Raw genomic sequence first — 25,938 nt, 5'->3', positions numbered from 1 at the left:
TTGCCGGCCACTCCAGGGGATCGACAACACAACAATTTGCATTTGAATGTCTTCCATGAGCAACACCTGCTGAAAAGGTGCGTTCCAGCAGAAGACTTGCAAGAAGAAATCTTCCATTTTATGCCCATTCTTTACACAAACCCCAGCTTAACATAACAAAGAGCCTGCTGGGCTGAGCTGTTGGATCCGAGCATCCCATCAGCTCCAGGACTGAGTAGTTTTAGTTTCTTTCTGTGTTAGTTGGGAATTTCTTGTAGGCTCAGGATTTACGGGCCCGTTCTCAGCTCAGCATCCACAGGGAGGGGAACAGAATGAGCGCACAGATTGGAAACACCATCACAGGATAAACCCCTGTGCTCGGTGGCCAAGGCCGGGACCCCGCTGGGCTCCCTCGGTGCCTGAAGGTGTCTGGAGCCCGGCGTTAGCAAACTGTGTCTGTGAGTGTGCGTGTCCTGAGGGCACAATCCCGGGTGTGTGTGAGTGTCCTGAGGGCACAATCCCGAGTGTGTGTGCGTGTCCTGAGGGCAGAAGCCCGGGTGTGTGTGAGTGTCCTGAGGGCGCAATCCCGAGTGTGTGTGCGTGTCCTGAGGGCACAATCCCGAGTGTGTGTGCGTGTCCTGAGGGCACAATCCCGGGTGTGTGTGAGTGTCCTGAGGGCACAATCCCGGGTGTGTGTGCGTGTCCTGAGGGGACAATCCCGAGTGTGTGTGCGTGTCCTGAGGGCAGAAGTCCGGGTGTGTGTGAGTGTCCTGAGGGCAGAACCGGAGCGCTGCCCGGGATTTGGGGCCGACCGGCGCTCGGGGCAGCCGCTGCACTGGGAGGAAATCATTCACTCCTTTTCTCCCCTTCTGAGTTATTTCCAGCTGATGTGCGTAATTCATGGTGCTTAACACTTTAAAATGCCCATTTAGCTCACAAAAGGCACCAGTCCCTCTGCCTGGGACAGGTGAGGGCAGCAGGGGGGGTCAGACATTGATCTGTAGTGACCAGGGACCGGAGCCAGGGAAGGCCTGAGGCTGTGCCAGGGGAGGTCAGGCCGGATTTTGGGAAAGGTTCTGATTCCTCCAAGGGTGCTGGCACTGCCCAGGCTCCCCAGGATGGGCACAGCCTGAGGCTGCCATAGCTCCAGGAGGGCTTGGACAGCGCTCCAGGGATGCACAGGGGGGATTGCTGGGGTGTCTGTGCAGGGACAGGAGCTGGGCTGGATGATCCTGTGGGTCCCTTCCAGCCCAGTGTGTTCCGTGATACCCCCGCTCTCCAGTGTCACCCCCTCAGTGCTCCCCAGCACGGGACCAGCCGCTCCCCTGCCCGCGGTGCACAACGCGGGAGCAGCGCCGGGCTGTGCTCCTCGGGGGAGCCGCTCCAGGGCGATCCCCCGGGGGGGTGACCTGACCACACTGAGGAGCGACGCGACCCCTCCGAGGGAGACCCGTCTCCCATGGCCGGCCTCCCGCCCTCGCCATCTTCCCCCTCGCGCTCCCCGGCCCCGCGACAGACACTTGGCGCCGCCAATCACCGGCCTCCCTCGGGAGCGACGCCTCCCTCCGCCAATCAGAGGGCGAAGCAGCCCCACCCCTCCCCTCCCCGGTGGCCTATAAAGCGTTAAACCACGCCCTCTCTTCCCCTTCCCGGCTCTGCACTGAATGAAGCCCCCGCTGGCCAACGAGAAGTTCCCGCGGGGCTGGATGGACAGGTGCGCTGTCCAATAGAAGCGCAGCATTGCTGCGCGTCGGCCAATAGGACGCCACCTGCGAGCGCGGGGGGCGGGCTCTCCCTCCCCGCGGGCCGTGGCCGTCGCTCCCGCTGCTGGAGGGAGGCGGCGGAGAAAATGGCGGCCATGGCTGCGGAGGCGGCGGCGACTGCGGCGGTGCCGGGGGACGGCGGGGCCGGCGAGGCCGAGCCCGAGATGGAGCCGATCCCGGGCAGCGAGGCCGGCGCGGACCCTCTACCGGCCGTCAGCGAGGCCGTGGAGTCGGCGGTGCCGGATGGCGAGGAGGCCGACGGCGGCAAGGCCGAGGAGCCGCCGCCGGTGCAGCGCGCCCGGAGCCCCGGCGGGACCCGCGAGCCGGACGCGGGAAGGACGGAGGAGCCGCCGCCGCCGCCGCGCAGCCCGGGGGTGGAATCGCCGCGGACCGAGCCCCGCGCAGCGCCCAGCCCGGGCTGCTCGGAGCCGCCGCAGCCCTGCCCGCCGCCCGAGCCGGCCCGGGAGCCGCCGCAGCCCTGCCCGCCGGCTGCCGGGGGCTCCGCGGGGCCCGGGGAGGAGCCGCCCCGGCCGGAGGAGGAGGAGCCGGATGCTGCTGCTGCTGCCGCCGCCGCCGCGGTGGAGCCCGAGCCGGCGGTGCCCGCGGCCCCGGGCGGAGGGGAGGCGGAGGTGCCGGCGCTGCTGCCCGGCTCCGAGGTGCGGGTCACCCTGGACCACATCATCGAGGACGCCCTGGTGGTCTCGTTCCGGCTGGGAGAGAAGCTTTTTTCCGGGGTCCTCATGGACCTCTCGAAAAGGTGAGAGCTCGGGGGGAGCCGAGCCCGAGCCCCCACCCAGCGCCGAGCCCGGGAGCGCTCCCGGAGCCGCCGGGGGCGGGATGGGGGGCGGCCCTGCCGGGAGCCTCGTGGGCTCTGCACCTTCCCTTCCCTTCCATCCCATCCCATCCCATCCCAATCCCATCGCTCCCCATCCCAGCCCTCCTCTGCCCCGGGCCGAGCAGCTCCTGCCCCCGCGTCCTCCCCGGGGAGCGGAGCCGCAGCTCCCGAGCATCCTCCCCTTCCTCATCTTCCTCCTCTTCCTCCTTCTCGACCCTTCAGCCGGGGTTGGGCAGGGCCCCCCGCCCAGGGAATGGCAAGCGGGAGCGCCGGGAGAGGGGCGAGCACACGGGCACAGCCCTGGGGCTTGGCCGGGGCTCCAGAGCATCCCTGCGTGCCGGGAGCAGCACCCGAGCTCCGAGCCTGGCGTTTATTGCCCTCTTTGTACAGAACCAGAGCCCTCATTGCCCTGCTCGTTCGGGCTTACATTGCCTAGGTAACCTTCTTTTTCAATACATACTATTTTCCAGAATAATGGTTTTCCAGCTAGGCTCTTGCAGTTGTTAATTAGTACTGATTGCTCCTTGTACCCAATGGACGGGGTGAAGTTTCATGGTTCTTGAATATCCTTGTGGACTGGGGGATTTTTATGTATCTCTGAATAACTTATCAGACAGCAGGGTTTGGGGTTTGATGTTTTCCACTGCCTTTCAGTAGTGAGATGCTCTTGGGAGACCAGAAATCATGGTATCTTACGAACAATCTAGGTTCTATCAGCAGGTGAAAATTCTTCTTCATCTTAGTGGGGTTTTTCCTAGACATGTAAGGACTCTGCAAGTTCATGAGAGAAAAGTGAAATGTAACAAGGTTATTATTTAAAATAATCGGTATGTAAAATATGCAGCACTTTTCTCCCTCAGATTTAAGCTGTGTGGACATATGTCTTTTATCACTCCTTTTATGTTGTTAGTAGCTGTTCAGCAACTTCCTGGAGTATTAATATTGTCGGTGCTCCCTAAAAGGGAACTTGTGGCACTCCTGGCTTGGGCCTCAGTGCGTGGTTGGGGTTTGACTCAAAAGGCCTTGTCTGACCCCCAAGTTTTGGATAATGTCAGGGAGTGACGATTTCAGTCTGTCGCTTGATGAGGTGTGAAATGCTGAGCAAAACTCCAGCCACTTGTGGGCTCAAACAGCATCTCAGATCCGGGCAGGAGGCGACACAGATGAGGTGTGATCCTGGGTAACACGAACTCTTTTGTAGGTTTGAAGCTGTCCCTGCTGAATGCCATGGTTTCCCTGGGCAGGAGGGTGGCAAAGAGTGCAGGGAAATGCCAGCTTCTCCTTTTCTCCTGAAAGGGCTCCTGTCCTCCTAAACACACCCTGGCCACAAACATCCCGGTTTTCCCAGGCTCTGGTGCACTGGGGAGCCCCTGGCAGGCAGCAGATCTGCAGCCCTTTGCAGCAGACGTCACTTTGCAGGCTGGCTGCTGCCGCTGTGCCTCGGTGGGAGCATCTCCAGCCTGCCTGGGTCCAGGGCAGCTCCTGGGACAAAGCTTTGCCCTGGGAGCTGTGCAGGAGCCGTGCAGGGAGGCTGGGGCTGGCCCTCCCAGCTTCTCTTGCCAGTGGAAGAGAAAAGCACCTCTTTTTCCTTCAGAGGTGCTGTACATGGCAATCCAGGAGCGCAGGTTTGAATTCTCAAGGCCAAGCTCTGCCGAGGCCCTGGACAAGAAGAGCTGAGTTTTGAGACATAATATTGTGTATTGTATATACTGTAATATTGGGCTGGTGACAGCAAAACGTTGGTAGATAACAGGAGTCTCTTATCAGATGTCTCAGAGCAGGAATTGCAGTGGGAAACAAGCTCTAGAAATAGTCCAAGAAATTCCTACCTCTAAGAAATCGAAGCATTATTTAAAAAAGTGTTGCCTGTGTGTCCAATAATTCCATTTTATCACTTCTGTGGTGACTAACAGGTGGTATTGTCTAGGTGTCAGCTTTTCCTTATATCTGTTTATTTTTATTTGGTGTAGCAGCACCTGGACTTGCAGAACATGAATATTTTTCATGAACTTCCTTCTGTGTGTGTGGCAGGCCCTGGAATTCTTGACATAAGTTTTTCCATTGGACCAAAAAGAAAAAAAAAAGGGCAGGGTTAAATGAAAACCACCTAAATTCCATGCATTTACATGACAACACTGGGATTTCCAGCATGGGAGATGAGTGGTTGCTGAAATCTGTCTCATTCAAATGCATGGGAGTAATCTCAATTTTCCTAATGCCAAAGGGATCAATATTTTAAGACTGACAGTTTTTACTCAGTAAAAGTGACAATTTGTATTAGAATTTGCTCATTCAGTAGCTTCCAAAAGTGGCTGTGTTCAGTGCACATGCTAATGCTGTGTTCACTGTATGATCAGAGGGAAATAATTCCTATTCCTGTTTGGATCTTAATTCCTCTTTCCCCCCTGCACCCTCCAGAGCAGTGAAGGTGCTTCTTCCATACAGTCCTAGGAAGAGTAAGTTTAAGTGACTGTTTTGAAAACCTGTTCACTGTGTCCTTTTTTGTCTACTCATGTAATTTTCTGAATTACTTGCACTCCACAATGAAAGAAAAGCAAAAATATCCCCATTTATTGTGATTTTAAAAGGTTTTTTGGCTGTTTTATTACTTTTTTCCATTGTTGAGATAGTGCCCTGACTTTGCATTTTATTCTTGGTGACATTGATGTGCAGTCAGTGATATTTGTGTGAGGTGCTAAATCCCTCTCCCACCCCCTGTAAATGGGATATCCCTTTAGGGGTTTGTGCTCAAGCCCCTGGGTGCTGAGTGGGTTTTATTCCTGCATTTATTGGGGTTAAGGAGGCCCTTCCCTGCCTGCCCCAATGGCCATCTCCTGTTCCTGCTGCCCAGGGAGTTTTGCAGACCAGCAGAGAGCAGGAACCCACATGTCCTGAGTGCCAGGTCTGTTTGTTGTGCAGTAAATCCTCATCTGGAGAGGAGCATGTCCCCACTTTGCTTACTCCGCAGGCTCATTGCACAAATCAGGGATGTGTTCCTGCTGTTAAACTTCATTAGTGCTGCTGCCATTACCTCTTAAGTGCTTTCCTGCTGCCAGGGTGAGGCTCTGCTGGGGGTTCTGGGCTGGATGTGCCTGATGGAGACAGGGAATGGAGCAGGAATGGTTGGGGAAAACCTCAGCATATCCAGGGCTGATCCCACAGCTGGGCAGCAGGAAAGGAGGGGGGAATCCTTCCCTGCTCAGGTGAGACCCCACCTGCAGAGCTGCCCAGCCCTGGCCCAGCACAGCACGGAGCTGGAGCTGCTGCAGAGACCCAGAGGAGGCTCCAGGCTGCTGAGGGGGCTGCCAGGAGCATCCTCCCCCTGGAGTTGGGCTGGCAGAGCTGGGGATGCTCATTCTGCACAGGAGAACGTTGTGTGGAGAGCTCACAGCACCTTCCAGAGTCTGGAGGGGCTGCAGGGAGGCTGGAGAGGGAACTTCATCAGGGACTGGAGTGGCAGGACAAGGGGAATGGCTCCCACTGCCAGATGGTGGGGTGTTGGGAATTAGGAACTGTTCCCTGGCAGGGTGGGCAGGCCCTGCATCCCTGGCAGTGCCCAAGGCCAGGCTGGATGAGACCTGGAACAACCTGGGGCAGTGGGAGGTGTCCCTGCCATGGCAGGGGTGGCACTGCATGGGATTTAAGGTCCCTTCCAGCCCATCCTGGTTCTGTGGGGTTTAAAGTCCCAGTGAGCTGTGCCTGGCATTGCTCACTCCCTGTTTGCTCAGGGGACAGGAGATGTCCATCCCACCTGCTGGCTCAGGGTAAATCCTGCTCTGCACCTGGAGGAAGTTGGTGGGAGGGAAATACCTGAGAAGTGTAGCATTTGTAAATCCTAAAGTACAGGATTAAGAAGTTGTGGTTTTAGTTTGATCTTCTGAAGATTGGATAATTATTTCTGTGTGTATTTTTTTTTACCTCTCTAAAGATTAGGGGAGGAGGGGGGGATTAAATTTATTTTCTGTTGTTTTGCCAACAGTCAACACTTGGCCTATTTATTGTTTTATCATTTAACTGAAATTGTCCTTCTAATCCTGCAGATGTGAAGGACATGTGTCTTTTCTTCTCTGAACCTGTTCCCTTCTGACTTGTGTGTGTTCATAATAGTTCTTGAACAAGAGAGAGAGAGAGAGCAAAAAGTTGTTTTGTGACCTGAGAGCCTTGGTTACATATCCAGAGGATGTTCAGGGTATTCCTTGTGACATATGTTTGAAATTATCTCTTTATTGGGCTTTGGTTATGGAGGATAAGGAAGGACTTCCTGCTCCAAGGTGTGCACGAGCTGTGTGATGAAAATAAACTTTTATAGGCAATTTGCAATTCTTACAATCCCAGAAGCAGTTTGCAGGTACAGCTCTGACTCTTGAATCCTGTGCTTTTCCCAGTTTGTTAATTCAGCTTCTACTGCAAGGGAATGATGTGAGAAGGAAGCAGCAGAAGCCTCACTTCAAAAACGTGGTACATTTCTCTCTGCTCTTTCGTTTAATAACCAGGGACTGCAGGTGCTCATCCTGGGCTGGGAAGGACTGGGGTCTGTAGGATACCTGTTCCTCTGTGATGCACATTCTTAACAGTACAGAAATGTCTGTGGCTCAGGGTTGTGTGTTCTGGTTTATTCTATTTTAGAACTTGCACTCAGTTCCCAAGGTCCCCACACCTCGTCCCCTACCCTTTTTGATTTCTCAGGAGCCCACAGGAGCTTGGTGAAATTCTGGCATTTAAGGAGCAGCCCCAGCACTTCTTTGACATTTGTTTTTATTGTCCCCAGAATGTGGGAAGCTCAGGTGTGATGAGAGAGTGGTTCACAGGGTAATTCAGGTGTCTTTAGCTGGAGAGGTTTTATTGAAGGTGTGAAGTGCAGCCTCACTTAGAGGGTGGGGTTAGAGCTGGGTTCTGGATTGGGCCTCAAGCTCTCCTTTCCTGAGGGAATCCGTGGTCTCCAGTTGTTCTTCGCTGGTCTGGGATGTGACAGATAATGGCTGACTGTCCTTCCTTGTGGAACTCTCTGTGTTCCAGCAGCATGGCCTCTCCTGCCTTCTCAGGGTTCCTTGGCTTGGTTCAAGGTGTTAAAGCAGGGCAGGGATGAAATTTTCAGTCTGCATTCAGTTTATGTTCTGTTATGGACTGATGAATCTTGGCCATCTTGACACTTCAGGTCATCCATTATTTAATGGTATCATTCTGTTCCATATGTCCTGCTCTGGCATATGGATGTTCCTGAGGAGTATATTCAAGGTATAATCCTTCAAAATAGATCACAGCCAATGTATCAGCAAAGTGTCTGCTTCAAATACAACTGACAGCTAATAATGGCAACAGATGTAAAAATTAAAAGATATTGCAGTTTAAACAGGCCTTCAGCTTTATGGATGTGCCAGTAAAATGATGGTAATGGTAATAATTAATGGAAAGCCTAAACTCAGAGCATCCTGTCTTTTCTTCCTGCTGTGCTGTTCCAGAGAGTCACTCACACTGCAGTCCTTTGCCATGGGTTCGGAGCTCTCAGTGAAATGTGCATTTTCTAAGCTATTTAGCCTGGTGCACATTGCTCAGGAGGTGAATAAACCATGGTTTGGCTTCTGGCAATGCTTTTTTCAGGAAGGTGCCTGCACTTAAAGCAATATATTCCATCCTGTGCTTTATCACACCAAGTAAATCCTTCATTAAAAATAGGTTGTTGCATAATCTGTGTTTTCAATGCAGGTTATTTTGAGGACTTCTGCAAAACTTTGTGTTCAAATAGCTGTGATCTAACTGTGTATTACATGGAATGTTATAATTTAAAGCCTCAGTTTAGATGCATGAAATACATATCCGTAGTTCTTTCAGCATATTATTATACTCCTGGAACTTCCATCCATGCAATAAAAATGGCTTCAGCTGTTGCTTGTCCTGGCTTTTGCAGAACACTGAGGTTGAACTTGGGTACAAGAGCAGAAAAGCTAACTGGAGATTTCTGCAGTGCAGGAGATTGCTGATCAGCCCTTTACCACAGACAGAACACTTGAACACGAGTTTCTCTGCTTTGTTAGTATCAGTTCAATGTGTCCAGAGACAAATGGGGAATAGTTCTGAACCTGCTCAGGGGCTTCACTCCTTTGGCAGAGCAAGGGGCTTTTCGTTTCTCTCCCTTTGAGTAGGGAAGTCAGGCACTGGAGGCTAAAGATGAGACCATAAAGCTTTAGGTACTAATGTAAAACACTTTCCCCCAGGGAGTGTTGTTTATGTACTTTGTTTATGTACAAACAGTAATGAGTTAAAATGGGATTTGTTCTGTATCTCTCATGGTTATTTCTGAAAAAATACTCTTTAACTGTTCTGTTTTGCATATAAATTGAACAGTAATATGCATTCATTGTGGTAATTCTGCTGTAGGATTTAGGTTTGAAAAAAGTGGCTTTGCTTTCCTTAAGTACTTAAGTTTATATGTCTGTAATACAAAACTCTCTGGCTTTAAATGACGGAGGTTTGGGTTTGGTACCCAAACTGGCTTTGGGATGCCATGGCTGCCTATTAATCAACTTGCAGCTGGCAGACTGGAAGTGAAGCCTCCCTGTTTTTACCCTATTTCTGTCTCTGCACACCCTGGTCAATTGAAAGCTCCTCTCAGTGTAAATATCATTGCAGTGCCAGAATTGATCAGGCTCTCAGTTCAGTACAGGTCCTGGTGTCCTGTTGCTATTTCTGTCTCCATGAAAATGTACATTTTGCAGTGCATCTTCAGCAGAGATCCTGCTGATTGCCCTGGTTACTTGAAAACCTCTGAGAAATGAGTTTTGTACATCACACCCATCCTGCCTTAGAGGTGCATTCTCAAGGCAGATGAGAGCTGGGACACCTTTGCAGGAGGAGCTGGCACCATGGAGAGCTGGCTCTGATTTCCATGGGCAGGGAGCAGCAGGGCTCAGCTTCCCAGCACTGCTTGGGGTTGAGGCTGCAATTCCTATTCCTGAGGCTGGTTTTCTAACACTTCCCTTTAGTGAATGGTGCCATTCCTTGGGCTGTGATGTCTGAGGTAGGAGTGTTACAGACTCAGGAGTGGGCTGGGCAGGGAGGAGCTGCAACTTGGGCACCAGGGGATTTTTATTTTAAGCAAACAGCAATTGCAGTATAGCTCTACTTTCATCCGGAAAAGCCTATTCTTGAAATCTTGTGGGGTAAGGTGGTATTTGGGATCAGTATATTGACAAAATTATTTTGTTGTTGGAATAAAGACAAGGTAATTACTTGTAGAACTTAAACATGGAAGGTGTGACGAAAGGAGCCTGTTGGAGTCTCACTGTGGGGAGCTGGAATTCTGCTCAGGGCTGATCTAGTGCCAGCCATGACTGACTGGGGGATCAGTAAATGTCATGATACAACTCAGCTGTGTGCCTTGGAGGTTTTTAATTTTGTTTTCTATAGATGCCTTGTGGTCCTCCTTCATCTCTGTGGCAGATGAACCAAATGCTTTTGCAGCTTTTCTCTCTAACTACTAACACAACTAACTAGTTAGCCTTGCAGCTGGTGTGACAAAAACTACTGTGGGTGTATGAGAAGTGTTTCTCTTCAAGGTCCATCAGCCAGGTGTGTGAAGATAGGCCTGGAAATTCTGGTACATGCAATAAACACTTGTGCTTGCTGCAGAACTAATTAGATGCTGTGTCATGCCTTGTCCTGAAGAGGTTTAAGCTCACGTCTTCATTCTGCTGCTTCTCTTAGGAAAAAATAAATCCCTCTTTTCTTACCTTGTTCTTTGTCTTTATTCTTTCCTGTAACCTGTACTGTTTCATTTGCAAGTTTTTCTGCCATTGTTTTCTCTTCTTTGTTTTTGTTTCATTCTTCCAAGTTGCTGGAGGACTTGGTTAGCCAGGGAGAAAACAGAGATAATCAAAAACTGTGTATAGATACAGTCTGCTGTTGGGTGAGGCCAAGAGAAGACACAATACACTGAGCTGTTGGAAATAATGATCATTCCCTTGGCTTACCAAATATATTTTGTGCTGCAGGTGGTCCTGACTAATTGTATGTTCTGTATGAACACCTCGTTTACAGGAGTAGTGCTGCACAGAATTGGCACAATATCCATCAATGTTCTTTACTTCCCAGTTCATTCATTGGTAGGGCTGAGAGAGTCTGGTTTATTTTCTAAGCAGTACCTTTGATGAGGGATTCTCTGTGTTCAGGGCTTCACTTTGGATTGCTTTTGTGTCTTGGACAAAAATTACCCTTTGTGGCTTCCTGTTCTTAGTCCTGGCCTGTGTTTTGTGCTTGAAGAAGAGAGAGTGGAAGGTGCAGAATGAATCTTTGATTTTCTGCTGTCAGGCATGTGCTGAGCTTTCCATCAGCTCCTTTGTGCCTTTGCAGTGCACACCTTGCTGGGGAGGCAGTGGAATGAAAACCTGGGAAAAGAGAGATGAAATACTTGAATGGGATCCTTCTGGAAACCCTTGCAGTCCTCTTCATTCAGCTCTTCCTAGTGACAGCTAATTATGCTGATTTCCTGACAGAGTCCCTCAAATGCTCTCTGGGAGAAGGGCTTGGCTCAGGGAATGGCCTGGGAGGGCTGGAAATGCAGTTCCTGAGGCACTGAGAGCAGGGTGAGGGATGTTTGTCTGTGTGGGGTTTGATGTCCCACCCCTGTCTAGTTCTGCTGCTGTGCTCTTTGGGAATGGAATTTGCACAGCAGAGATCTTGCCCTGTCTTGTTTTCAGCTCTTAGCATAGATTAACTTTTTACCAAATCCTCCTAATCTTTATCAGGTGGTGAATGATATGATCTGGATCTAATTTTCTTTTAGAAGCTGAAGGTCTTGATGGCAGTAACACTGAAAATATTGCTAATTTAATTACTGTCAGCTGATAGTTTCTTTTAAAGCCCTACTTGGAACTGAGTGACTTGCTTACAGTCCTTTGTGGAGGAAAAGTATTTGTGGAAAAGCAAGTTCTTTACCCTTGATGGACTTGTGGAACTTTAGGGAATGTAAAACTTAGTTGTGAGCAAGTCCCTTGTGGTTTAATGCCAGACCATAGGCTGGAAAAATGTCTGTACAAGCTGAAATGCAGACTGGGTGGATAATTTAATCTTGGGTGGGTCGTTTGCTTCAATTGCAACTTTAGTGTAGAAAGGAGCTTGTGATAAGCAAAAGAACAAACAAGGGGTGGCTTTTGTTGGGGACACTGCAAAGAACCTTCTAACACATTTTCAAATCCAATTTTGAGGAAATAAAGGCAACATGTAGGCACTTATACAAATAAAAGTAAATAAAGTTCAGTTTAATCAGCTGAGGGGGTGCTGCTGTTGAGCAGCCGCAGTGCAACACAAACCTGAGGACAGATCTTGGGGAGTTATTGCCATGTCCTGACCTAGAGCAATTCCAGTCTGGAGAAAAGGAGTGAAAGGTTTAAAATCTTGTTTGCTCGTGGAACAGTGAGGATCAGTTTATTCTGAGTTGAAATAAGGGGAGTTTTGCTGGGAGAAATTCAAACTGGGCTGGGGAATTCGGGACTATAAAGCATCAGGTGCTGAGGCTTTTGTGGATGGAGGCACTCCCTGTTCACTGCAAGGATTTAGGCAGCCCAGATTTGTCTGTGTTCAATCTGAACTGTTCATCCTTTTCTGCTGTGCTAAAAATGGAAGAAAAGTTCCTGAAGATGCCTTTTCATAAAGCTGACTTAGTATGGAAAATGAGCCTGGGTAGATTGGGAGTTGTTGGGGTGAGTTTGGATGTTTATAAGCATTTTCCAGATGTATAAAGTTAATTCTTTTGCTGCTGTCTTGGGGATATTTTTGTTACATTTTCTGGGCATCTTGTTGAGAAGCTGATAATAAGTGAAGTTGTGTGTTTTTTGTTCTCCACTGACTTCATTTGGTGTCTTGCATTTTCAAAGCTTCCCATAAGGCTGGATGTGAAGCTTTAATTTCTCTGGGGTTCACGGTTTCCAAATGCTGGCTACCTAATGCAGACAAGTTTGCAATTGCTTTGTGACAAACGCCGCAAAAATTCGCTCCAAACATTGAATTTTCTTTCTCTCTCTCTTGAAGGTTTGGCCCCCATGGAATCCCTGTGACCATATTTCCTAAAAGGGAGTACAAGGACAAACCTGAAGCCATGCAGCTCCAAAGCAAACCATTCCAAGAGGAGGTGCAGGTGAAGTGCGAGGCCGACGCCGCGGTCCCTGATGACTCCTCCCTCACGCAGCCCTCAGAGCCCAGCATAGCTAAAAGCCTTTGGACTTCTAAACCACCTCCCCTCTTTCACGAGGGAGCTCCCTACCCTCCTCCTTTGTTTATCAGGGACACCTACAACCAGTCAATACCTCAGCCTCCACCCCGGAAAATCAAGCGGCCCAAGCGGAAAATGTACAGGGAGGAACCCACTTCCATCATGAACGCCATCAAGCTACGGCCCCGGCAGGTGCTGTGTGACAAGTGCAAAAACAGCGTGGTGGCAGAGAAAAAGGAGATCAAGAAAGGTGGCAATGCAAGTGACTCTTCCAAATACGAGGACAGTAAAAAGCGAAGAAACGAGAGCGTGACTACTGTGAATAAAAAACTTAAGACTGACCACAAGGTGGATGGAAAAAGCCAAAACGAAAGCCAGAAAAGGAACGCTGTGGTCAAGGTTTCAAATATTGCCCACAGCAGAAGCAGAGTAGTTAAAGTTTCCGCACAAGCAAATACTTCAAAAGCGCAGTTAAACACAAAAAAAGTTCTCCAGAGCAAAAACATGGATCATGCAAAAGCTCGGGAAGTCTTGAAAATGGCCAAAGAAAAGGCACAAAAGAAGCAGAGTGCAACCTCCTCTTCCAAAAATGCACATTCAAAGGTCCACTTCACGCGGCGTCTTCAGAACACCAGCTCAGGGTCCCTCCCGCCCCGGTTGCGCCTAAAGCCGCAGCGGTACCGCAACGAAGAGAATGACTCTTCCCTCAAGACAGGACTTGAGAAAATTCGGAGCGGCAAGATGGCAACTAAGCCCCAGTCTCGCTGCTCCTCCACCCGCTCAGCAGGTGAGGCCCCTTCAGAAACCCAGAGCCCCTCAGAAGGCCCCGAAGAGGCCAGCAGTGAGGTTCAGGACACGAGTGAAGTGCATGTAACTGTTGATCAGGATGAACAGCAGACACTGGGCAAGAGAGGCAGCAAAAGCAATATAACGGTTTACATGACCCTTAATCAAAAGAAATCTGACTCTTCCAGTGCATCAGTTTGTAGTAGTGATAGCACAGATGATTTGAAATCCACCAACTCTGAGTGTAGCTCTACTGAAAGCTTTGATTTTCCTCCAGGCAGCATGCATGCACCTTCCTCCTCCTCCTCCTCTTCCTCCTCCTCCTCCTCTTCGAAGGAAGAGAAAAAGCTCAGTAATTCCTTGAAAACAGAAGTCTTTTCCAAAAACGTCTCTAAATGTGTCACACCAGATGGCAGGACCGTATGTGTAGGGGACATTGTTTGGGCCAAGATTTATGGCTTCCCTTGGTGGCCGGCCCGTATCCTTACCATAACGGTGAGCCGCAAGGATAGCGGGCTGCTGGTGCGCCAGGAGGCTCGCATCTCGTGGTTCGGCTCCACCACCACCTCCTTCCTGGCTCTTGCACAGCTCTCCCCCTTTTTAGAAAGCTTCCAGGTGCGCTTTAATAAGAAGAGAAAGGGTCTGTACCGCAAGGCCGTCACTGAGGCAGCCAAGGCTGCCAAGCAGCTCACGCCCGAGGTGCGGGCCCTGCTGACGCAGTTTGAGACGTGAACGTGGAGAGTAAGGTAGGCAAGAAACCTGGAGGCTCCACCAAACCCTAGCCAGGTTAGAGAGAACTGCCCCAGCGAGGTGGCAGAGGCAGAAGTTGCACTCGGTTGACTGACTGCTCCTTTCACACGAGGCTCGTGCCGTGCGGAGCGGGTCCTGACGGTTCAAACCAATTGAACATGCAATCAAAATTAGCCTACGAGTGAGGACTGAGGTATTTTTCAAGTGAGAATTTTTTTTAAAGAGAAAGAAAAAAAAACAAAAAACAAACCAAACCACCCGATGCATAGGAGCCATAGCCTCAGCTGGAAGGCAGCTGATTTGCAGGGAATTTTTTAGTAGTTTCTACCCAGTATATAACTAGTTCTGTGTGGCCAAGGGTTGACACGAGGGATGAAAGTAGTAGCTGTGACATTTTTGTTTTATTAGGTGGCCCATCAGGGAAGTGTAGAAATGTAAGCCTTGTCTAAATGGTCTTTAAAGATTATTTTTAATCAGTCTCTAATGGATTTAGTCTGGCCAGGCCCGGTGGGCTCAAGCTCCCCTCTGCAGGCCGGTTTAAATGGCATTGGAGACGTGCTCCAGGTTGGAAGGAAGAAGAATTTTAGTGACTTAAAGACCAGATTAAATGGGGTTTTATCGTAGTGACCGCTTAAACACTCAACCTTTCTATGCACATGGGGGCACAACTAAATCACTTCAGGGTCGGAGAAGTCGAGGGATGCCTGTAGCTCTAAGACAAAGCTGAGGAGGCCTCAGTGTTTGGGATCAAGGGCTGTTAATGCTGCATAGGTGTGAATCATTCTGGTCTTTCTTCCTGAAGAAATCTTTCAGGCCATTTGCCTGGAGGTTTAGCTTAAGAGAGGCTTTGTTTTGAATGTGTAAATAATCAATTGCTGAAATTGGTCAGATTTTCTCCTGACTGGTTGTTCCTAAATTCTTAGGATACGTCCTAGTAAATTACACTTTGTGAATTGTCAGATGTGTAATTGTTGCATTTTGGATGTATCTAACTTTTATTTTTTCTTTTTTTTTTTCTTTTTTTTTTTTAACTATTTCCGTTTAAGGTATCTGTTTGCAGGTCAGAAAAATGAGATATGTAATTGTGTAATGCTCTGAAATGTAAAAAAACAAACTGTAAATAAAATGGACTAAATCTGAATTATTTGTGTGTGTTTCTCAAAAAGCTTTGAAACAAATCCAGGATGTCAGAGTATTTTATCTGTATGCCGGATTTAGAGGACACCCTTTAAAAGTAAATTGTCCTTTTTCATGCATTCTTAAAGATGAAGTGCTTGATGTAAATACCATTGGTATACTTCAGTCTTAATTTGGAGATGATTAATTATCTGTCCCTTTTGTTTCAGAACCAGCTCTGTAGAGGGCTTTCTGGAAAGTTGATTAAATTTCTCCCTAAATTAGCTTTTGGGCCATATATTTGAGTAGAGCCTGTGGATAATGTCACTTGTACAGTGGGGAATGTTTCAGTTTCCATCTCAGAGCAGTCAGAGCTGCTCTCCACTGCCATTCCAGCTTTTCTTGCATGGTTTTTGCTCACTATTGGGGCATTTTCATGCAATGCACTTGACTTTTTTTTTTCTGTGAGTTTTGGTCCTTACCTGACCATGTGAATTCCTGTGTCCTCCAACCCATTCCTGCTTCAGCCTTGCAGTGCCTTGTGAAGAGTCTCCTGGTGCTCATCCCAAAGCAGTTTTCATCCTGCTTTTTCCAGGATTGCCCACGCAGGCAATCGTGACAAATGTAAAAAATTAAGCTCAGACTGAAATTAAACAGACATGAAAAAGGGGGCAAGGATTTAATCATTGAACCCGGAAAATATTTTTATTTTAAGATTTAATTTCATATGTTCATGATACTGTCTGGTCTTGCCAAAGCATTCAGTTTCTTTTTACCTTTTTTAATTATTCTGTCATGCCCACAGAACTATTGGAAGTCTAAGGTGTCAAACCCATGTCTGTTCAAATTTTCCTCAAGATCACGGTCATTAATTGCTAATTAAGCTTCCAAATATACCAGCTTTACCTTGGCATTCTAACAGTTCCCAAAAAGCCCCAGTGGTCAATGCTTTTTGAATGTGACAAACACACAATAGATTTTGTAAAAGGAAAAAATAATTGGAAAAAAAAATCTGTTCACTTCTCTGTATTCTCTCCTGCAAACAGAAACAGTTTCTTTAAGTAAATAAGCTGTATTTTGTTATTAAAGCAAGCTGCTTTTTGGAGTCAGGAACCCATGTGAGGTGGGTCAGATGTCTGCCCCACTTCCTTGAGGTTTAGAAGCTCAAGTGAACTGGCTTTAAGTTAGTTGTTGTAAGCCAAGTAGTGGCAAAATCAATATTGACATTGTTATTTTTTCTTAAGAAGACCTGGAAGCTTTGTTTTCTTAATTTATATAAAATTAGAGTAGCACTGCAGCTTACATAGGCAGAGTTTGCTCAGGTGTTCACTGGGGAGCAGGAAGTGTGGGAGGGCTTTCTTTAAGTGGTTTTATGTTCAAAAGAATTGTTTATGGAAGGCATTTAAGTCAGTTTTGATTGGTAGCAGATGAGCTTTAAGTCTTTCCTCAGTTTCATAGTGAATGTTCTGTATGGCTGCAGACTGAACAGGGCTCAAAACAAGTAATTTGTTTTGTTAAATTAATATTTTACACCACCATGTTGCAGTAAGTTGAAAATCTCCTCCTCGTGCTCATCCCTGACTCTGGTTTAACCCCAAAGGAGCTGCTCCTGTGGATGCAGCAGCTCCCAGGGGCAGAGCCTGGTTCAGGCAGGCACAGGGTGAGAGGAGCCTTGCAGGCTGGGACAAGGCTTAGGGCTGGTTTAGCCGAGCTGTAACCCCACTTTGTGTGTCCGTGCCCCAGCACAGCCCCAGGGCTGGTTTAGCTGAGCTGTAACCCCACTTTGTGTGCCTGTGCCCCAGCACAGCCCCTGGGCTGCCACTGTCCATGGCCTGCCCATGGTTTATTTATCCATTGCTCCCACCAGGAACACCCTGTGGGGACAAACAGGCTCAGGGGGGCCAGGAACAATTTCTTCCTGAAGGATGGTTGGGATTGGGACTGCTCAGGGAGGTTGAGAGTGCCCATCCCTGGAGGTGTCACCTGGAGGTGGCTCTGGGCTGGGGACAGGCTGGGGATCTGGCACAGAATGGACTTGGTGACCTTGGAGGTCTTTTCCCACCTAAATCCTTCAGAAGGCAGCAGCAGCACAGAGGGGGACTGCTGTTTTCCCATCAGTTTAGTGGGATAACTGGCAAGTGGTGCCTTTTTTAGTTTCTGGAGTGCCTCTGTGGGCTGTTGGGTATTTATGGGCAGCCAGGTTAGGGGAGAATGGCACATGGTGAGTTTCAGGTGCTCTGTTCCTCTGGGGATGTTCAGGTAAAATGCCTTGGCAGAGAGAGCAGTGACTGCACAGCCCAGAGCTCTTTCCCCAGAGATGTTTGTAGGTGTGAGGCTTCAGGAGCAGAGCTGGAAGCAGCAGGAAATGCTTGTCTGTGTCTGAAGTGGAGTCATGCAGGAAATTTGAACAGATATTTGTTGCTGTTCTAATTAGAGTTGGAGCTTTGTGTCAACACTTCGGTGAGATAATCATCTCTGATGATTTGGTTTCTCTTTCAGACATTGCTGTGTTCAGTTTGGAGCCTACCGATCTACCCTGGGTGGGGCTCCTGGGGTGGTTTAGGTTTGTGCGAGGCTGAAAAGACTTTTTTTGTTTCAGCATGGAGTAAAATACCTTTGGGTTTTTTAAACATAGTTTCTAACTGTGATTAGGATTAAGAGTAGCACAAGTGGGGAAGGGTAAGAGTTGCTTTGTGCATTGCTAGCCTTTAGGTCTGGTTCTATTTAACTCTCTTAAGTCCTGATATTTTCTTTCATGTCTGCTAAAACTGTCAAGAGTAGAATAGGAACGTGAATTTAAAAAAAAATAGATGTCAGTAGCTCATTCTTAGCATCATCATCTGTCCTGCCTTGAGGAGCTGTGAAAGGAGCAGACTGATAATCAGGGAAAGGCTATTTCAGTCCATCCTTGGCTTTATAATTGTGTTCCAATGAATGCCTGCAGGAACAGCAAATTCAGGCAGAGCAGGGGGTCCCTCGCTGATCTGGAGCTGGAGATGAGCTGGGAGGGGAGTGCAGGGAGCTCGAGCCTAGAGGGATGGCTGGCAGTGTGTGGTGCCATAATCCATTGGGTCCAATGACTAGGACTGTTTAAAAATGGAATTTCTCCATACCTGACAGAACTTCTGACCATGGAGTGATCAGGGATCACCCACATTTAACACAGAACTTGTGTAGCTGCCTGAAGATCCATCAGGTCAGGTTTGAGATATCCAGTGTCAAATTCTCCTTAATCCCTGCTGGAAAGAGCCTGTGTGTGATCCTGGCCTTGCAGTGCCATGGCAGTTCCCAGCCAACATTTAACCCCCAGCTGCTCTCTGGGACACTTTGGGTTTTGGTTAAACAGTTCCCTCCCCTGGGTCACCCTGGCAGAGTTCAGTGGGGCTGTTCAGGTGGATAACATCCCCCTGCACTGTGGCTTTTCCCTTCCCTTCCCTTCCCTTCCCTTCCCTTCCCTTCCCTTCCCTTCCCTTCCCTTCCCTTCCCTTCCCTTCCCTTCCCTTCCCTTCCCTTCCCTTCCCTTCCCTTCCCTTCCCTTCCCTTCCCTTCCCTTCCCTTCCCTTCCCTTCCCTTCCCTTCCCTTCCCTTCCCTTCCCACCCTCCTGGCACTTTCAGTCTGGTTTGTCTGACCCCATCTACCTCTGGCCTCTGTGCTGAGAACTGTTTGTGGCCATGTGGATGGGTTGTACCAAGCAGCAGCAATTCCTCCCAGGTCAGAAATACCTCTGATTATTGGGGTTTGATTGTTGGATCCTAAGAGCAGCTTATGGTTCCCTATGGTTTACTCATACATTTCACTCTTCTGGGTTACCTGGGATGTGGATACAATCCAGACTGTCACTTAAAGTAATTAAGGATTTTATTTCCTTTAAATTTAACAATGACATGAGTGCCCTTGTGGGAACACAAGGCAGAGCAGCGGTTGCCAGGCAGGGCTGTGGTGCCAGGGAGTTGGTGTCTGCTTTGCCATCCTGCTTTTTCCCTGCACAGCTTTGCTGTTGCTCCCAGATGGGGCAGTTTGGGATAATTCCCTGGAGCAGCACCTTGGTGCCAGGCACCAGCCACTGAGGAGAGCTTGGTTCTGTTTTCCTCAGGAAATACAATTGGTGCTGCTGGCAGGAGGTGGGAACAGCAGGAGCTGGGAAGTGGGTGGTGCTGGCAGACCAGGGCTTCAGAACACCTGAGCCACCTTGCACATCCAAGAGGGACACTTGGGAGCAAAAGTAAAAAGAAAAAGGTGGAATAACCTGGGAAAGGTGGCTCATGTGCTTGTGCCATGGGATGTGGTATCTGATCTCCTCTTCCTGCCTGCCCATGGCCTGAGGGCAGAACTTAGCAGCAGCCTGCAGGTAGGAACTGGCTCAGGGAACAAATCAGTGTCCCCTGGAGCAAGTTTGAATCCAAGCTTTGCTCCTTCAGTGTGAAGAAATGGATCTGTGGGGTTTCTTTGGGCTGTGTTTGACAAGTTACTTCCCAAACCAGGACCAGGCACATTGTGAGCAGCTGTAATTGCATTTCTGTGCCAGTGATTCCATTCCTCAGTGCAGAGGAGGAAGGGAGGGCTGTGGGAACCGAGGCTGTTCCAGGAGTGTGGATCCCTGTGGGATGGGGCAGAGGCACAGGGGCAGCTGGGCTCTGCTGAGCTGCAGCTGGGACAGGAAATAACACTTAAACTGACTTGGAATCAGGCACTGGAGTATTGATTGCATTTGTGACAGTGAAACCCTGGGTGCTGTGTGGGTAATGGCAGGGATTGAAACCAATGGGCCAGGCTGAGCTGGCTCAATGCAGCCAGGAGTGGGAGAGGATCTGTCCTGTCACTTTGGCATTAGCAAGGCTGATTTTGGAAAACCAGAATATTTGTAAAAGTATGTCTGTAACAGAGGACTGTCCTCTGTGTCCTGGTCACATCCTGCAGGAATCACACTTGGAGTACCCAGGTTTGAGCTGGGGAAAGCTGCACTGCCCTTCTGCCAAGGGCCTCGGGGTGCAGCCTCCTGTTGGCTGACGCCATTTATGGAACAGCAACTTGAAATCAGGTTGTTCTTTAGGAAAAAAACAGATCTAGGTCAGTTTTCATGTTTGCTTACAGATGTTTTGGATGTCAAAGGTGCAATATGAATAAGGAATATTCTCCTATGTTCCAGGCATGTGCTGGGAATCTGTGCTTTGGGAGGCAAATGCTTGTTCCCAGCAATGAGATTCTGTAACAGAGCCACAGCACATTCAGGTGGCAGGATTGTCCTTGCCATCCTTTAACAGGTGCACAAAGGGGGAGAAGGGATCTTGCTTTGTCAGTAAAATAAGCAGATACAATTACAAGCAAATATTTGCTTAAATGCTAATTTAGCATCATTTTTTATTTAGTAATGTGTAGGATTTTTGTTTGGCTTTAGGAAATGCTGGGGTTTAATTGCCCCTCTGCAGTGCTTCAGGACTTTAAAGCACGTGGTGCCAGCTTGGGTACTTAGTAGCTCTGGTGAAAAGGAACTAAAGCCACAAAAACGATTTTAAAAGAATTGTAGTCAGTTTAGTTAGAAGTTTAGTTAATGAAAAAAAAAAGTCTTGAGGTATTTCAAGTGTTGAAGGATTTAGGAATAATCTCTTCTGGTACATTTATATGGAAAAAACTGGGTTGGATCACGTTTTAGGAATTCTTGATACTGTGTCATGTATTTCAGGGAATTAGGCACACAAAGGGAAGAATGTGTTGCTGCTCTTTGTTTTCCTGGTGGCTGAGGTCCTGCTGCTGGAGGCTCTAAAGGAAGGAAACAGTTCTTGCTTTTGGTAGTTCATCATCTGGAAGAGCAGTCTGGTTTCCCTCTTCTTCACTGGCTACAAATGGAATCTGTAGCAGGAAAATAGGAGTTTTGTGCCTTCTGTTCCATAGTTTTACACAGACACAGCATTATTCCCCAGGAAGGTGCATAAATGTTACTGTAACTATTTAAATTTGGGCTCCTGGCCTTGAGGTTTAATCCCTGAAGGGAAGTGCTGCTATTTTTGCTTCCCTTGTCCTTCTGGGGTGCCTTTTCTCCCCCTCCGTGGCTGCCTGGTGTCCTTCTCTTTTCCTTTGGAGATAAAAGCCAGCAGTTTCAAAGGCAGCAGTTCTCTTTGGGCAGCAGTGAACAAAGGGATTGAGAAAATGTTCACATTGAAGAGTCAGAGTCCCCATGGCAGTGCTGGCTGCCAGGAAAGGGCTGTGTGAGCTGGGTTCACTGGGACAGGCAGGAAGGGCCTGAGCCTGTCCTGACACACATCTGTACCTTGTTCTGGGGCATCCTTAGGATGGCTCCATGGGGAAGGGGCTGGAGCCCCAGGAGAGGCTAAAGGGAACTGGGAAGGGGCTCAGCCTGGAGCAAAGGAGGCTCAGGGGGGCCCCTGTTGCTCTGCACAGCTCCTGACAGGGGGGGACAGCTGGGGGTGTTGGGCTGTGCTCCGGGGAGCAGGGACAGGAGCAGAGGGAACGGCCTCAGGCTGGGCCAGGGCAGCTCAGGGTGGGCACAGCAGGAATTTCCCCATGGAAAGGGGGCTCAGGGCAGGCTCAGGGTGGGCACAGCAGGAATTTCCCCATGGAAAGGGGGCTCAGGGCAGGCTCAGGGTGGGCACAGCAGGAATTTCCCCATGGAAAGGGGGCTCAGGGCAGGCTCAGGGTGGATACAGCAGGAATTTCCCCATGGAAAGGGGGCTCAGGGCAGGCTCAGGGTGGGCACAGCAGGAATTTCCCCATGGAAAGGGGGCTCAGGGCAGGCTCAGGGTGGGCACAGCAGGAATTTCCCCATGGAAAGGGAGCTCAGGCACTGGAACTGCCCAGGGAGGGTTGGAGTGCCCATCCCTGGAGTGCCCAAGGAAGGGCTGGAGGTGGCACTGGGGGCTCTGGGCTGGGGACAAGGTGGGGACAGGGCACAGCTGGGACTCAGTGCTCTAGGAGTGCTTTCCCAATGTGGGATCTGTGTGGGGGGAGCTGTGCCCTCAGCCAGCCTGAGCTGTCACTGTCCCACAAACCACAGATCCCACCTGGAGTGAGTGACCCCATGGAATGGGCGATAAACAGACAATGGGCTGCACTCAGGGAATTCAGTGGCACAGACACTGAGCTGACCCAGGTGATCAGGTTTTCAGTCACTGTATCTGAGAATCACAATCCCCATAGAATCCCAGAATCCCAGACTGGTTTGGGTTGGGAGGGACCTTAAAGCTCATCCAGTGCCCCCCCCTGCCATGGGCAGGGCCACCTCCCACTGTCCCAGGCTGCTCCAAGCCCCGTCCAGCCTGGCCTTGGGGCAGCCACAGCTGCTCTGGACACTCTGTGCCAGGGCCTCCCCCTCCTCCCAGTAAGAGCTGGTGGCTGACTGGTGTTGGTTCATGCAGGGCTACAGTTCTTGGGCTGTTCCTGTCTGCTTTATCATCATTTATTCCTGTTCTCTGGAGTACATGGGCAAGCACAGGCAGCCATGGGAAGGAAGCACCATGAGCAGGTTTTACAGTTCCTGCTCCCTCAGGCACTGGGCTCCTCTGTGGAAGGGCTCTGCAGGGTCACATTAGCTTTGTGTTGGGGGCTGCCATCAATGTATAGATTTTGTGAATTAATCTCCCTGCTTCCTGAGCTGTCTTTAAATGTCTTTACAATTGGAATTCTCTCTGGATGCTGAAATGGGGTGAGATGTAACAGATTGGTTCTGTGGCTGCTCCTCAAACCCCAGCCCCGGAGGAGTTTGCTCACTTGTGTCTGTCTTGTGATAATGTCAATCTGTTTTTTGTCTTCTGCACACGATGCACAAAGCAGGTGAGCCAGTAACTTTTCTGGCCGCCTCAGCTTTTGCTTTACCTACTTTGCAATATGTACTGGAAGACATTTAACCATGTTCCCTTTCTCTCCCCTTTTCAGCTCAGAGACACTAATGACCCGCTGTTTTTATGGAACCTCACTACACTGCCACGAAGAGCACCAGCTCATCAGGACTGAGAGAAATCTGAGACTGACTTGTCCTATTTTTCCTCTGAAATCTTCACCAAGTAGTAAACATTTTTTTGAAGGGGAAAGGGGGTAAAAGATGTTAAAGCTCCCCCTCGCACCGTTAGGGCATCTGTACCTAATGTACATTTTCCTTAAAATTTCAAAAGATGTTAGGAAATATTTTATAAAACTTTTTTGCAATAAATGACGCATGAAATGACGAAAGACTCTATGACACTTACATGCAAGGAACCACTTGAAATATTAGGATGAAGACTCACTGCAGATAACTGGGGTTTTTGTAATGTGACAGTCACGTTTGTATGTTTTGAGAGGTGCCAGTGACGGAGCCAATTTGCCTGGGAAGTTGACTGTAACTTTTGAACTTTTCTTTTTATTCTTGACTTTAGCATTGCAATTTTCCATTCTCTGAGGCTTAGTTAGTATTTAGTGCAGGTGTTAGCAGAGCTGTGATCTGTGATCAAAGCATGTCCAAACCCAGTTGTATTGTGAAATATGAACAGTCCTGCTATTGAGACCAACATTTCCCATAGAGGTGATGGAAAGGACAGTGACCACAAACTCCATGGATCTCTGTTTTATGGGAAAGCTCCTTCTGTGTGAATATGGTTGCATTTTATTTATGCTATTGTAACACTTAGGGAATTGAGGGTTGTGGAATAACCTTGAGAGGGGCTACAAGGCAGAGAGCAGCATTTTGCTTATAATCCTATAACAGGATGGGAATCATGGATGGAGAGTGATTCAATGGGATGGCATTTCTATTTCAAATCATGGCTTATTTTTTCCTTTTGACATTAATATTTTTCAGATAGATAACTAGTAGAGAGCAAAGGTTTTATTAGAGTTTCTGATGGTTGTTGATCTGAGTTGGGTTGACTTCTTTGAAAAGCTGTAAATCAAAAAAAAAGAAACCCACTGGGTTTTATCCATTTTATTCCCCTCCCAGAAAGGTCTTGGGTAAGACTGACTTCAGTGGAGCTTGGGAATGCTGGACACGCTGCTGAAATCTTGAGTTATTAAATATTAATTTATTTGTCACTAATTATTTCCATTGTGTGCACACTGTCTCGGCAGAACCATTTCTTTAAAGTTCTTAGCAGGGGATTTATTGTGTAACCTGGGAAAATAAATATTTGTTTTGAAGATATGAAAATGTGCACATAATCTACTAAAAGTCAAATTTCTGTTTCTATAGAGATGAAAGGACTTGTAGGAAACTCTTTTCCTCCTTACTGATATCCTGATTGAATTGGAGAAAATAGAATGTCTTTGTCTGGATTGCTTAAAACCAGAGACTCTTTTCCAAGGGGCCTCTGGGTCAGCACAAAGACAATTTCTTCGTGTCTGGAGCCTGAATGAACCACATAAAATTTGAAGTTAGGACAACTCTGTCATTGGCAACAGGTTTATACTTGTTAAACAATCGGAGAGGGGGAAGTGACAGGCTGGGACAGGCCCCCAAAGCCCAGCCAGGCCCATCAGGGATTCACACACTGAGTGTGTGGCAGCTCGTGCTTTGTGCTGCTTCAGTGTCTGCTTTTCAGAGCTAAATTCTTTATTTATAAATGCAGAAATTGAATATTCACTACCTACTTTTTAAAATCAGGCTGTACAATGCTGTGCAGTGCGTTCAAATTGTACCGTTTGCCATAACGATTTCACCATGAAGTATAAACATTTTTTTTTAAATTTGGATGAATATTTGTTCTACAGTGCTTTTCCTTTTCACCAGTGGAAGAGGCCCAGCAGTCTGGTCCTGCTCAGGGCCTGGGATGTGACTAGAACTGAAAGCTTGAGACATGTGAATGAGGAAAGGGGTGCCTTGGTGCCGGCTCCGTGCCAGTCTTTCACCTCCGCTTGGATTGACAATGGATAGGGGCTCGGCCTAATCAGGTACACTGTCCCCCACCTCCCCAGAAACCAAACAGAAAAGCCACCAAACCACATGGCACAAACCAGTTTCTGCTCAGGAAAAAGGCCCGGGACTGTGGTGGCAGGGTTGTTGCACATGGCGTTGAGGAGTGCCTGCTGTTGTTTTGGAAGCCGGTAGTGCCTGGCTGTGCCCCCGGATCCCAGGGCTCTCCTCCCCTCCCTCCCTGAGCACAGCAGCTGAACCAGGAGGGATTAACCCAAGGGATGCAGGTGTGCACTGGAGAATATGGGTATAGAGCAAATAGCATCCAAGGGAGCTCATGTCTGCCTTGCTTTTCCCAGCATTGCGTTGGAAACCACATTTTCATTTGGAAATGAAATTGTCAGGGATATTCTAATGAGAGAGAGTGACAGTAATGTATTGCTTTTCACTTTTTTGCTTTAGTTGCTTAATATTTAAGCTTTGCTCCGTGCTACCTTCTTGTCTGTATATTGAATGGTCACTATGCCTCTTTCATTTTGTAGACTTGAATGAGGAAAATCTGATTCACCCTTTAAGGTTTGCTGAGAAGTAAAAATGATAAAGAATGTTGTGTAACATTTATTCAAATAAAGCCTTGATTTTTTTCAGTGCTCTTTTAAAGGGAAATAA

At 48.5% G+C, this 25,938-nt stretch overlaps 1 protein-coding gene across 2 annotated transcripts; it reads left to right on the top strand.

Annotated features, from left to right (window-relative positions):
* Nucleotides 1-1,828: 1,828 nt before the first annotated feature.
* Nucleotides 1,829-25,938, top strand: PWWP2A (PWWP domain containing 2A). 2 transcript variants are annotated; one of them, XM_059483816.1, is made up of 3 exons: nucleotides 1,829-2,499; nucleotides 12,601-13,568; nucleotides 23,322-25,938. In XM_059483816.1, the coding sequence occupies exons 1-3, from the start codon at nucleotides 1,829-1,831 to the stop codon at nucleotides 23,333-23,335; spliced, it is 1,653 nt and encodes a 550-aa protein (XP_059339799.1). In that variant the 3' UTR covers nucleotides 23,336-25,938. The 2 variants fall into 2 exon arrangements, with proteins under 2 accessions (XP_059339799.1, XP_059339798.1); XM_059483815.1 differs by having other exon boundaries at nucleotides 12,601-14,313.

Source organism: Ammospiza nelsoni, chromosome 16 (assembly GCF_027579445.1).
Source record: "Ammospiza nelsoni isolate bAmmNel1 chromosome 16, bAmmNel1.pri, whole genome shotgun sequence".
In the NCBI taxonomy this organism is placed as follows: domain Eukaryota; kingdom Metazoa; phylum Chordata; class Aves; order Passeriformes; family Passerellidae; genus Ammospiza; species Ammospiza nelsoni.
The sequence above is the reverse complement of the archived record's forward strand: the minus strand, read 5'-3'. Positions and strand labels throughout refer to the sequence as shown.

Excerpts from the sequence above, each read along its gene's own strand:
- PWWP2A (XM_059483815.1), top strand. The coding sequence starts at position 1,829 with ATGGCGGCCATGGCTGCGGAGGCGGCGGCGACTGCGGCGGTGCCGGGG. Across the intron at positions 2,500-12,600 it reads CTCATGGACCTCTCGAAAAG|GTTTGGCCCCCATGGAATCC; the intron begins GTGAGAGCTCGG and ends TCTCTCTTGAAG.